The following is a 14,255-nucleotide window of genomic DNA, read 5'->3' on the forward strand; positions in this document are numbered from 1 at the left end:
ATTCAAATGCAAGCCAAAGCCAAGATTAAACGGTAAAGAAAATAACGACACAAGTTTCACAGTACACAAAGGAAAGGACAAGGATGGTATTGAAGTAAATGGTTGCTAGATCACCAATTCGTCTGCAATAAAAGAATATTGATATTACCACAAACACACCACCAACGTCAAGAGTAACAACACGACACTAACAGATATTGCTTCAGCCACGAATACCATCGATACTAACCGCAAAGAAACAGCCCTAAGGCGAGTACCTATAGCGCATTTTCCATGCATTGAGCATTTCCCAAAAGGCCATAGCTATGTGCTCTCTGTTTTTTTAGCATCTAAGGTTAAAACGTCAAAGAAATGTCTACCTAAGCAGCGGCGTAGCGATGGGAGTGCGGGGGGTGCGGCCCGCACCGGGCGGCATGTCTTCAAAGGCGGCAAAAACAAACTCAACAATTCTAAAATTGCCGCCCCTTAAACGCGACTGCGCAATGCGCAAAAACAATTTGCATTTGCAGCCATCGAGTATTATTTCATTTCACATTTCAGTACAGCGTACAGCATCGAATCTGGTACTGGAGCGCGCATCAGTTTAAATCTTTTAGTTGAACGTTACGCTTACGACGGTACCCAGGTAGAAATAAACGTCGGTCTGCTTGGGTATATATAGAGCTCTAGTTGTACCTGGGTACCGAAACGTGCTTGCTTACATGTTTTGAATTTTGTGCGGTTTAAAAATCGACTCGGTTCAAAATGAAGCGTCACAGAGAAAGTGGAGCGGCGTATAAACGAAGAAGAAAAGAAGAAAAAGAGAAAGAAGCAGCTAAATCACGGGATTCGCTGTTGAAATACTTCAATCCTAATCCTAACAGTTCGCAGTCTTCTAGTCAAAGTGTTGAAGTCAATCCGACAGAACTTAGTCCACAACAAGTCATTCAAGACATTCCTGAAGTTGCCGATGTGATACCACAAGCTAGTCCTGAAGAATGCAGTAACGAAGAGAATTCAGAAGAAGAAAGTGCAAACGCTATAGGATCTGAAATCTCGGCTTTGAACGAACTTACTTGTAGCTCAGAATCCCAAGATTTTATCGAAGTTCGCAATTCAGAGGTACTTCAGAAAGTCAATGTCGACGTGGCGGTGGCGGAAACCAGCACTCAGAGCAACGAAATTCCAAACGATGCGGGACTGTGGCCAGAACTAATTTCAGACGAACTGCGCGTGTACTTGGTGAAACAAGGTCCGGATCAAGTGCGCCATATGAACGCAAAATTTGCTTCTCAAACAAGACCAGCATCAGAGAAAAGTAAAGGCCTTGTCAGAAATTTGACAAAAAATTGGTTCTACAAAGTTCTAGAGAACAATCAAAAAACTTTGCGAACCTGGATGCTATATTCACCTGCTAAGGGATCGCTAGTCTGTTTCTGTTGCAGATTGTTTGATAGAAATTCTTCCCAGTCTTCAAGTTTCAGTAAATCTGACGGTTTCAAAAATTGGTTGAAACTAAGCCCAAAAGTTGACGAACATGAAGCAAGTGCCTTGCATTGCAGTACCTTTTTTCAGTGGAAGACTTTGGAAATTGGGCTGATGTCAGGAAAAACTATTGATTTCCAACATCAAGAGTCAGTTTTACGAGAAGAAAAGAAGTGGCGTGACATTCTGAAACGCATACTAGACGTCATCTTGTTTTTGGCGCGACAAAATCTTTCCCTGAGAGGTCACAGAGAAAGTTACAAAGATTCGTGTGTGGAAAACCACGGAAACTTTCTCGAACTTATACACTTCTTATCCAACTATGATTCAGTTCTAGCAGAACATCTAACTCGAGTTAAGCTGTCCAACAAACTTACGCCAACGTACTTATCTCCCGAAATTCAAAACGAGTTTATTAATTTGCTTGGAGACCATGTTCGACGTCGAATAATTAGTGATGTGAATGATGCCAAGTACTTTTCAATTATATTCGATAGTACACCGGACATTTCTCACAAGGACCAAACCAGCCAAGTCATTCGCTACGTCAAGATCAGCGGAACAGAAGTCGAAGTTGTGGAGTCCTTCATTGATTTTATTGAAACGCATGGAAAAACTGCTGAACAAATTTCATCGATGATCTTAAAGAAATTGGAAACTGACGGTTTAGATATTCAGAACTGCCGTGGCCAAGCTTACGATAACGCTGCTACAATGGCCGGTATTCGCAACGGAGTACAATCTAAAATCCGGGAGATTAATCCTAAAGCAACGTTCATTCCTTGCTCGAACCACAGTTTGAATCTTGCTGGCGTTCATGCAGCATCTGTTTCGGCAAGTTCCGTTACTTTTTTCGGAACACTAGAACGTATATTTGTATATTTTTCGTCATCGACACAGCATTGGGATGCTTTACTTCAAGTGACAAAACAAGGTGTAAAGAGGCTCGTTGACACACGCTGGAGTTCTCGACACGACGCTGTTGCAGTGATAAAAAATCATTTTGAAGAAATTCTGGAGGTACTGGAAAAGTTGAACGAAAACCACAATGAAAACGCCAAGACTCGTTCAGATGCTGGAATATTGCTTTGCTCCCTTCGAACTTTTTCGTTTCTCGGGTATCTCAGCCTTTGGAGTACTGTTCTTTCAGAAATAAATGATACTCAAAAATACTTGCAAAGGCAAGGTCTAAACGTTAAAAATTGTGCTGAAAAAGTTGCAGCTTTAAAAATTTACTTAGAGACAAACAGGGAGAAAATCGTTACCAAAGCCGCCGAATATGCAACCTTGATGTGTGAAAAGTTCGATATAAGCGTTACTTCTAAACGTACAAAAAAGAGAAAGCAGATTCACGGAGACGGATCCGAGGGCGTTTCGCTCACCCCAGCACAAGAGCTTAGTCGAGAAATGTACGGAGCTGTTGATAGAATTATTGAAGAAATAACGACTCGATTTCAGCAGTTGGACGAAATTCGACAAAAGTACAGCTTTCTTTTTCCGGAATCGCTGCTGGACCCGCAGAAAGAAGACAATTTTGATTTTGAGCTTCCCGATGATGTGAACAGGGAAGACTTCAATGTAGAGCGTGACCGCCTTCGAAATTTTTGCAACGCTGCTAATCACAAAGTTGAAACGTTTTCAAGTGATCCTTTAAGTCTTTTGAAGTTTATCCAACGTTATCAACTTGAAATTTCCGTGCCGAACATTGTTATCATGCTGAAAATTTTCCTGTCTTTTGCTGTTAGTGTTGCATCGTGTGAAAGGAGTTTTTCTAAGCTGAAGCTTATTAAAAATTACCTTCGTTCGCAAATGTCTTCTTTGCGCTTGCGAAATTTAGCGATTTTGTCAATTGAAAGAAAGTTGACAAATGAAATTGACTTTGACGACCTTATTAAGGAATTCGCAGCAAGAAAAGCCAGAAGAATTAATATTTAGTTTTAAACGTTAACGTTTGTAATTATGATGACTTGTACTGGTACGTAATACTCTAAAGTTTGTTTCTTGAAATAAATAAATATTTATTTCTGACATATTATTTCCGTGCACTATTAATAATTAAATTGTAATGTTACGTAATATAACCTTAAGACAAAATTCCAAGAAATCCTTGAGACGAGGGGCGGCAAAATCTTACTTCCGCACCGGGTCAAAATCACTGACGCTACGCCGCTGTACCTAAGCAATAAAATCGGAATTGCACAAGTCTGCGCATGCGCACACCCAATTTTTACAATATGCGACATGCTTACCTTTCAAAAAACAAGAAAGATAGCATTTCACAGTGTGCGCATGCACACATCTGGTGTTTACAATATGCAATATGTTTGCCTTTTCTACAAGCCTCTTTGGTTAAAATTTCTCAATAACTAAGACAATTTACATTGCGCAGTCTGCTGAGCAAAGTTAAATTTTGACAAATGTTTGCACGTAATCGTCTTCCCATTTGTTTTTTGGTAGGCGAAGACCTACGATGATAATCACATGGTGAGGCTGGCTATGGGGACAATGTCCTCCAAATGTGGAATAGTGCGCTGGCGTAATGTACACCTGAACGCTGGTGTTCTGTCGTTAGGCGACGATCGTCAAACTAGAGAAAAGATGCGCACTGAAAAAGTTATTATTATGCTTTAAAGAAAACTAGGAAATTCCGATTACTTCCCAAGATATGCCAGAAAAACCGAAATTTGCCGATTTCGTTTTTCTTTTTTTCGGATATTATTTGAACAAGTATACAAAAAATAAAAAATAGTAGTTACTTTTTAAGCTCTACAAGGCACCGTTGAGATATTTTAAATACAACGTTTCGTTTTCGTTTGGGCGTTGTGCGCTGTTGCACTATACTATTTTTTTGTATGTTTTTGCATGCGCCGTATCTCGTTGTATTCGTGTACAGTACGTATTTTTTTACGGGCCATATAAAAAATTAAAATTAATTATGGTTTCTCCTAAACGAAACGTTGTATTGAAAATCTCTCAACGGTGCTTTGTAAAGCTTCAAAAGTGGCAAAGAGAAAGTATTTTTTAAACAACATTACCCATAAATAAAAATGAAATCAGTAAATTTCGGTTTTTCTTACATATCTTCGGGAGTAATTGGAATTTTCTGGATTTCCTTAAAGCATTTTACTGTTTAATTGCGCGTCTTTCCTCTAATTTGGGCATAGTCGTATCTTCTATGGTTTCAGAGATCCCCGACATCCTTGTCTTGGACACAGTGTATATTATAAAAATTGAAAACGTTTCAACAGAAAACTGTCATCATGAAAATAAATTAAAATGACTAATTATAAGTGAAAGTTGGCAGCTCTGATTGATCTAAAGAACCTCCCTCGCCAATATACCTACTTATTATGAAGCGTTTACCAGTCTCCAAACTTTCATAACTATCTACCACTTTTACTACTTACCTGCTTAACCAGAAAAATATGACTATTTTGAAGAATATTGAAGCAGATTTATCCCAACGATTCAATTAAGGGCTAAAAGCAGTTCCAGTTCTTCCAGTTGTTTCAACGTTACATTTCATTTCATTGTAATTAGGAATTAGGATTAGTAAGCATTCCACGAACGGTATGTCAGGTGAAATTTTTAAAACCATTTCGCATTTCGCGGATTTTCAAATCAGCTGTACAAAATTCGTTCGTATAAACCACAAAACTTTTCGACTAAATTACTTCCTAGCCTACTTTGCCTGAGATGTGTGCAATAATCCTATTACATAGCAAAAAAAGTGTACTTTCTACAGTAGGTATATATCGGTACTGAGATCCCAAGCTCTCTACTACACGAACAGACCAACGAAATTCGCACAGCATTTTTTTCATAAAAAGAAAGCAATTATTATTTGCAAGTGACCAGAAAATCCTGTAATACCTAATGCTAGTATGCCCATTAACTTTTTTAGTGGCGCTGTATAAAATTAATAAAAATCCCCACTTCAGAAAACTATTCCGGAGAAAAGAATGATTAGGAAACCCCTTCTCCACATTTAGAGTCAAACTAACTCGAGAATGACGCATTATATTAACCATCATCAAGCTTATATTCCTATCTGCATACGAGGGGATGTTGTATCCTAGCAACCTGGCGTCTCTTAGCGACGCAAGTGATCAATATCGCCTCTTTGGGACTGAAAATGGAGGAATATTAACATAAATGCACCCCTATTTTGTGAATCCCACCTCCCTTTTAAAGCTATTGGCGCGACTTAATGCTTCAATAATTATCGGCGGCGATTACAATGAAAACAAATGAGTCGGGCGAAATTAATTTCGAAATGTTTACTGTGGTAATGGATTTGATGGGGAATTCGTATATGGGGAAAATTTAGAAACGTACCTAACATACGCATTAAGAAGGAATTCCATATACTAAGTTCACATGCTTTTCTCGCGTTTAAGACCGTCTCATAGTCGATATTTAAATGATGGTTTGCGTATAAACATCGGTATTTTTTGCGGGGGTACAATAAAATAGCTATTAATTAATCACATTTGAGGTAAATATGTATATAAATAAATCAGAAACATACATATAAATCCTTGAACCTTGCTTGAATTTTTAAATCCAAACCAAAGTCAATAAATTTTTAAATTTGCAACTTATATTTAATATCAGAAATTTAAACATTTCCTTCAATGGAAGATTTGTACGTTAAATTTTCTACAAATTCGTTTTTTACATTATATCATAAGACTTGAGGACATTCAACATTTACTGTAACAGCTTACACAGAACTAAATAGAACTAACCCTGGACTACTATTGTATCGTTCATGGAAGTAGTTGTTCTTAACATCTAGGTACAATTGGATAGTATAATAGAGACGTTACCAGATGTCTTCTGTCAAGAAAATGTATTTGGAAACTCGCCGATAATGCATTCTTCAAGTAATGATTACTTCAAAACGAAATTTCTTTCCTGATTACAAAGGGTGGTTATTTCCGCTTGTAAGTGGAAATTTACTACTCAGTAAGCACTAGAACCAAATTGCGGTTATAATTACCGTCTCTAACAATAAGGTCAATCGAACTGAATTTATTATGGTAAAAATCGACTATTTTTAGTTATAATTTCTCCACTTGAAAGGGTTTTATTAAATCTCGCACGATTTATTTACTGCGTCATGCATACATAAATAAATACATAAATACGACGAAAAGTTGTTTATCCCGTATTGATGAATGCGTTCGGTCGGCGCATTCACTTCCGTATTCAAATTTCCGTATTTGTTTAAGTATACAACTCTTAAAGAATTTAAGTTACTTGTACAGTTTAATTTATAATAGGTACCAATCCTTTGTAGGTACACAGTGCGTAACTCTGAACATACAAATTTCTTGCATACATATATAACTCCTATGTTCAATCGTAAAATATACATTTCAATGTTTCGCAGATTTAACTTATATCAACTGTAAAACTGTCTTCGAAGTGATTTTAGGAATTCTAGGAACGTGGACAAGAAATAATTTTTTTCGCTTTGTTCTGATTTTTAGAAGCTTGTACAGAATTTCGGAATTTATTCATTACAATCTGTAAGTACTCGTTGTCTTAACTCTTCTGCGTCCCCTGCAATGTATGTATAAATTTTAAATTTCGGGTAACCCTAACGAAAGAAGTCATTTGGTGACAAATCAGCTGATCGCGGAGGCAACGTATTTCACCACCAGGCATTTCTTGCCTATGTTTGTAACGATTTATTTTTTCCATTATGTAGAACTCATAATTATTGTTTTATGGTATTTTTATTTGTCGGAGAACCCCCGTAACTTCTAAAGTTTTTTATAGGGAGCACCACTTGTCGATGCATATTATTCGCGTAAGCGCGCGCTGGTCGCAAGACGTTGTTTGCATCCTTTCCGGAATGTATTCTCTTTCAACAAGCATGTGAAGCGGAATTAGCGGATTATTTAATAGCGTCTTTAGTATTTGACCTTTTTCGTTGTACTCAGTTCATTGTTACTTGGAAGCGAGCTGAGGCACTGATCTCCATTTTTTTTTAGAATATATTACCCCATTTACTAATTCCTGAGCATTTCAAGAATGTCCGCTGTACACGAATATCAACGTGAGTCAATCGTCGCTGCGTATTAGAGTTTTACGAAACAACCCTCTTATTATTTTGAGGTTTGATCATTCCTTGTGATTCGGTTGCACTTTACATATGATTGTTTGCAGAGTTTTTGTTTCCTGTTGTATCTTTGGTTTTATCTTTTTGTCGGGATTTCTACACTAAATTCTTAAGTACGAGGGTAATCTCAAATCCAAGTTAAAACGACGCCTAAAATCAAGTTTGACACCAGTTCCTTATATTACATTATCGATCCACTTGGGCGATCAGAAATTAGGGCACTGAGTCAATCGAAATAACCGGAAAAATGGAATATAGGTAATGCATAACATCCAGTTTTGACAAATTTTGTACTCGTAATATTACAGCTACGAAGCCGTGCGTCCATCCCACACGAATCCCCGCCGGAAAATATACACTTCAACGTCACCATGTTAGATAGCGCATGGTTGGTTGCCTAAATGGCAGTAAGCTCCCGATTATCATTACTTTAGTCGGTGGTCGTATATTGTGATATAACCAAAAATTAGTATTTTGATGACTGTAATAGGGTGTCACGAAGAATATGACGCAACGAATAGGAGACGAAGTACCATCCAACTATACATCAATAATAATGTGTTAAGCTTTTGCTAAACCCTGTACACATATTCTTCAACAACAGTACAACGAGAAAATTTGAAATCCGCTCAAAAAATATTGAAATACTAGTAGGTACTACCATGTGGCGTCCCCTACTAAATGAACAAATCGGTATTTTTTAGAAAATATTCACATCACAGACGTTACCCAAAAAATATTGAACTTTCAACATCACAAAACAAGCAAGGTTTATAGCAATTTTCCGGTGAAAGTTATGGCTGTTTTTCAGAGATATATGAAAGGACAACGGACATTTTTGGTCTGTCTGTCTTGTAACGGTCCTAGTGGTTACAGGCCACCCTTTGCCTCTTCGTAACCCAAGGACCTCTAAAATCACCCTTTTAAACCACCTCCTGTTCGCCAAGACAATGTGTATGGTCGGTGGCCTACGTTTCAGGATTACCGGGAGTTGTTCTAGGTAGCACCACTAAACCCTGGTATAATACAAGAAATATATGTACACAAATTAAATAAATATTTACACTATTGTATACATAAAACTAAATAAAAATTGCTGAATGCGGCCCAATTGGAAAAGTCAAAACGGGTCCTTGACATTCCTTGTAGTTTTATTTATCTGTAATTTAACCTGGTTAGCATCCAGTATCAAAAACCAGCAGGTAGTTTCAAAGACAATTTTTTTTATAATTTAACTTGAACGGGATCAATACAAATCAAGTAGGTTTTACATTATAAGAGAAAACTAAAACATTATCCAGTGTTTATTACAGGAGGGACTGTTACGGGCAAGCGCGAATGTACATTCGCAGCGTCTACCGAAATTTTACAACAGATATAACTTAATTATGAGCGCGGTAATACAACCGACACATGTGCTTTACTGGAGGGACAGGTTCACAGGTAACCTTAATTAATGGCACGGCTATACGGCCGTACACTTTTAATTCACGGACGGTAACTGGGCAAGAGCGCGGTAACACAACCGACACGTCTGAGGTACTTTTCTCAACAGGACTGGTGTCAGAGCGCGATTTACAATCGGTAACGTCTGACCAGGTAACAGGAAGGAAGTGCTTAGGATCAGGAAAACAATTCTGAGACGAGTCCCCCTTTCTGGTCTGGTTTCTGTTTATATAGTGTTTGGAAGAAAGTGGTGGGAATGTCAACAAACATGATGTCTCCGAAACTACCGCCCTCTCCTGATAGAAATTTAGATTAATTCTAGATTCCTACAGGAGTCAAATTAAGAATTAATCTTATTAAATTTCATATCATTACATACCACCCGTTCCTGGGACTAGAACGGTTTGGCTATACCTAGTTCCACCACATCTTGTCGTTTCAGGTACAATCTTTGGTCTGGTGCAACGAGGATGGCTGTTCTTCTGTTGATCCTTCTCTCCTTCCGTTTCATTTTCCTACTTAATTTCTCCGTTTCTCCATTTCCAATGACCTTTCTTATCGACGTTAGTTTACCCCTGATTTTTAACATTCTATGGTTGTATTCCTAAACTTTCCATTTTGGTCCCCTCGTTTTCGCTTTGTATTTTCCCCCATTCCATTGTTGCTTCCCAAATTGCCTGTAGTTCTTTCTCAGAAGTGGGTAGTGTTGGCCAATCTACCATTGGGGATGGAGTGGAACCATGGTTGCTTGGAGATTTCTTGCCCAATATCTCTGGTGTTTTCCACTTTTCCTTTTCGCCTCCTTATATGGGCTGTAAGGGCTCCCAAATAACCTTTTCATCTTCTTGTTTAGCTCTTCTAAATCCACCTGTCTTTTAGGATTGCATTAATGGTCCACATTCTTCTTATATCTTTCTTTGATCTTCTTACCGGTTCCATCTCGACTTGGCCAACTTTTCCCTGCTTTGTTTCCTTCTCTTGTACTGTGTTCAATGCCCCTCCTTCTACCTTCTTCTGTTGCTATGGAATCTATCAGATTATCATCAAGGTCTTGACCCATAACCCTAATATCTTTAACGTGCACTCTTAGATATTCCCCTCTTTTCTTCTTAGCAATTCCATAATTACAGGAGACAGACAGTCTGTCCGTCTGAGTCACAAAGGCTGCGGAACTGCACACACCACTTACAGACTTGGTATTGTATTGTAAAAATTATTTCATTTTTGTATTCTCGTTAAGACATGAAATGTCCATAAGGGCTATTAAAATCGAAAAAACAAATTTGAAAGTGCACTCTTCGTCTCTTGTTCACAAGCGCCTTAACGAATTTGTTTCGTAATTACGATTTACGAAACAAGTACCTAACTATATTTGGTACCATTAGGTAGATATACCCATGATAAAGAATAGACTAGACAGTGTATTTCAACCTATTTACCGAAAGCTGTACCAAAATATAGTGGAATTGTGGCTATACATAATTAAAGGTGGAAAATAGTAATAAGAATGAAAGAATACAAATTTACCGTCTGGAACATAGGTACTATTTATGCTTATAGCTTTATAGAGACGTTTTACATGTAATACAATAAGGAACTTGAGAAGATGTGGAGACACAATAGCTTCATTTGCTATTTGTGGTCACTTACTGCCACTTATAGGCATTTGGGGTAACACATTTACATGGATAAACATAAATCTTATTGAAAGCCTCGACAAGCAGAAATCGGTTTTGAAATAATGCGGTTAGCTGTGATATTTTGGAGAGAAGATCATTTCGACAAGTAACTAAATAAAAAGGTCGTTTACATACATAATACGTATGTATATTTAAATCTGTCACCATAACCTGCGCTTGACGATCTTATTTACACCTATAAGAATCTGGGTTCGAATAGAAATTTTATGTTTTGATGAAATCTTAAAAACGTTTAAAGTGCGGAGTGTTAACTGACAAAAGCCGATACAGGTTTTTTGGTTGTCGGCGATTTGTTAAAGGTTTAATTAATTTGATTTGTATAGTTGCATACCAGAAAAGCTTTCCCAAAACAACGCCTGATACATCTCTGTTCACAATTTAACATAATTTATTTAAACGCGACCGATCTTCACGTAACAACATTTTTTAATAAGGATACGCGCAAATTATTCCCAAACTAGTTCAGATGATTGAAATTCATGTAGATACAAAAAACTCGTAGAATATAACAGATGCGCTGTAATTAATTTAGGTTTACTAATGAACGAAAATATTATGGTCCATCCACCGTCCCACAAATAACTTTATTAACTCAAGCAAAGCATTTCAAAGTACTAATAAAGCCTCAAATTAACTACCAACGAACAAAATGAACAAAATTCTCGTCCTAGTGACCACTTAATCACCAGGAACGTTTAGTTTTAAACGCTTAAATGGTTAGTTTTTTCTCGGAATCACGTGTAATCTGATATCTCAGTGGTTTAGTCGTGCTGTTAGGTTAAAATTAATGTTTATGTCCCGCTCGCATCGTCCATCTTGCCATAGCGCTCGACTTTATCAAGATGTTCACTTGTTTAATGGCTCTTGTTGCCTTTCATTTGTTCAAACTCTCTTTACCTACCTTTTCTATCGTAAATGTATAATGCGAGGCAAAATAAATGCCTCGCCCTTATAGACGGATAGGTATAATAATCTTGACTTTTGAAGAAGTTATTTATATTAAAAGAATGCGCGTTTTATTTACTTTTATAGTATATTTAAATCTGTGCTTTTAGGTTTTTATATCTTTCATAGTCGGCAATTTAGAAAATTTATGTTCAAATATTTTATCTTAAAAACATACCTGTAAATACTTTAAAGTTTATCGTTAAACTTATTAATTCACGGACGCTTAGGTAAGTTGCCAAGATTTCGTATGTATCCAATTGGCACTTATCGAAACAAGAACCCTTCTTGTAGGTACTTACCGGGCATAGTTTTAACTGCAACCGCGTTCAGAAATGTTGATCTGTGTTGTGTTAATCCACATGGATTGATGAAGATTAGTATTTGAAGGAATTTATCTTTAGTTGTTTCTTATTTTCCGTTTATTAAGAGTTTCTTTGGTTATACCGTAATCGTTTATATAACTGCATCAGTTGTAGGTAGGTTGTACATCATCTTTAACGTAGGTACGTTTACTCTTGTTGGTGCTCGGAATTACGCGTATTTCACTTGTTAAAATTAGGTATAGTTTACTAATGAGATCAGTATCAGGAATACGTTTATTACTATGGTTGATTTACAAAAAATTGGAAAAATTCGTAATTCAATAAATAATAGAAAAAATAGAGAACATGAAATCGAGCATGCCGTGTGCTGTCAGGATGCGCGATGTCTGTTGTGTTACACGCGCATCGTGCAAAAGTAAATCTTTGAAGGGAACCATTGGGCAAGTTAATGTATTACTCTCGCCAGGAAAGATTACCGGTCACAGCACACTTTGTGTCGATCTACAATCTATGTTTTTCTTAAGATGCGAGCGACTTCCGGAATAGCATCGTGCCAATGTTGAACGAAAAGTCTTTTCGTTTAACATTGACACGATACTATCCCGGAAGTCGTTCACATCTTTAGAAAAACATAGATTGTAGATCGGGATCAAGTGTTCTGTGACCGGCAATCTTTCCTGGCGAGAGGTTTAGGTCTTTTCTGTGTGATATGACACACGGCTTGCTAGATTTCGTAAGTTTTCTACATTTTAAATTTTTCCATTTTTTGTGTATCTCTATTAACCATATTATGCACATTGTATACCTATTTATTCAGTCGTACAGAAAATTGATTGCTCTAAAAAAAGATAGGTATTGCATTTGAACATTAAAAATTGTATCTACACACTTCCGGTCACGCGGGAAGTGAAATCGGAAGTTGCAATATGCGATCGGACAGATCGTAATGTCACATGTCAAATTATGGCTCTATTATATCGAACGCACTGTATCTATTGGGTTCGGGCGCGAGACATAAGGGCGCGTGGGCATAAGGGCAAGATGAAAAAAGGACGCGAGAATTACGGTTGTGATAAAGCCTCCTGCCAAATTTCAAATAGATCAGTAATATGGTCATACGCATAATGGCGGAGGATTACATACTCAAATCCATCATGCAAAAAATAGTCGAAATAGATTATAATATTGCCAAACTGCTAAACGGCTAAATCCGGTTGTACCTCTATTTTTTTTCATCGCTGTCACATTACTTTTCCTTACCCTTGGTAAATGGAAAAGTAAAATGTTACATTTTCATCTTTTAGCGAATTTTTGCAAATTCATTTGTAAAAGGGTAGCTTTTAATCTCACTTTGGCCGGCCGGCTAACGGGCTGGCTGGATGGCAGCGAATGCGGTACCGTAGAAGAATTATGCATGTAGAAAGACGAGGAGCGTACGTGTACCTACCGGGGCCGTGTAATTAATACTTTAGAGACGGGGCTACATGATATACCTATAGGTCGGCGACATCTGGGCGCCATCACCGCCCGTGTTATACTAACCTGGAGATTTTTCAGTTTTTTCCTATCTGCTTCTACAGTTTTGGTCCAATTGTTTTCAAATTGGTCGCTCAGTGTTTTGTATGTCGATGTTTCAGGGTCCAGCATTAGCCGATTAATTACGTAAGATAGCTTGTAACGCCAGATTAGGCAGAGTTAATGGGTTATACGTGTCAGTTTCTGATGATTTAGATCCGTTTCGTATGGCAGCCTGGTAACCGTTTACTCAGGTTTCTGGCTAATGACTTTCAAAACGTGGTATTGGTCAAAAGGTATGATGCTTATTGGTTGAACGAATAAAGATGGCCGCTGAAATCAATTAGTCGCCATTTTGATGGTGTGGTTGTAAAAGAAGAACTTATTGGGCCCTTAGTTAATTTGTGAAAAAAATTGATTTGGTCTTCTCTAACACATAAGTTTGGATCCGTTAATTTTATGATTTAAGATCACCAGGTACGATACCCATTTTCAATAGGCTTGTTATATGTGGCATATAGGTCAACTGTGCAAAGCGTTTGATACTTATCGTGTTCACGGACGGACAAACGGCTCTGCCGTGCTCTGCCGTTTAATAAATATATTTCGCCCACAACAAGGCGAAACCAGGGGAAAACTTAGTTCTGGACAAAAACCCCGGCCCACACAAATACATGAAATAAATCATCTACGGCAACACAATGCAAGAGAAAATACACAAATAGG

The 14,255-nt window shown here is 37.5% G+C and overlaps 1 protein-coding gene across 1 annotated transcript; it reads left to right on the plus strand.

The window, feature by feature from the left end:
* Positions 1–744: 744 nt before the first annotated feature.
* On the plus strand, positions 745–3,399 carry LOC116176107 (zinc finger MYM-type protein 1-like). Its single transcript, XM_031494581.1, has one exon. The coding sequence runs from the start codon at positions 745–747 to the stop codon at positions 3,397–3,399; it is 2,655 nt and encodes an 884-aa protein (XP_031350441.1).
* Positions 3,400–14,255: the final 10,856 nt, after the last annotated feature.

This window comes from Photinus pyralis, unplaced genomic scaffold (genome assembly GCF_008802855.1).
Source record: "Photinus pyralis isolate 1611_PpyrPB1 unplaced genomic scaffold, Ppyr1.3 Ppyr1.4_LG7, whole genome shotgun sequence".
In the NCBI taxonomy this organism is placed as follows: Eukaryota; Metazoa; Arthropoda; class Insecta; order Coleoptera; family Lampyridae; genus Photinus; species Photinus pyralis.

Coding starts and splice junctions, on each gene's coding strand:
- LOC116176107 (XM_031494581.1), top strand. CDS start 745: ATGAAGCGTCACAGAGAAAGTGGAGCGGCGTATAAACGAAGAAGAAAA.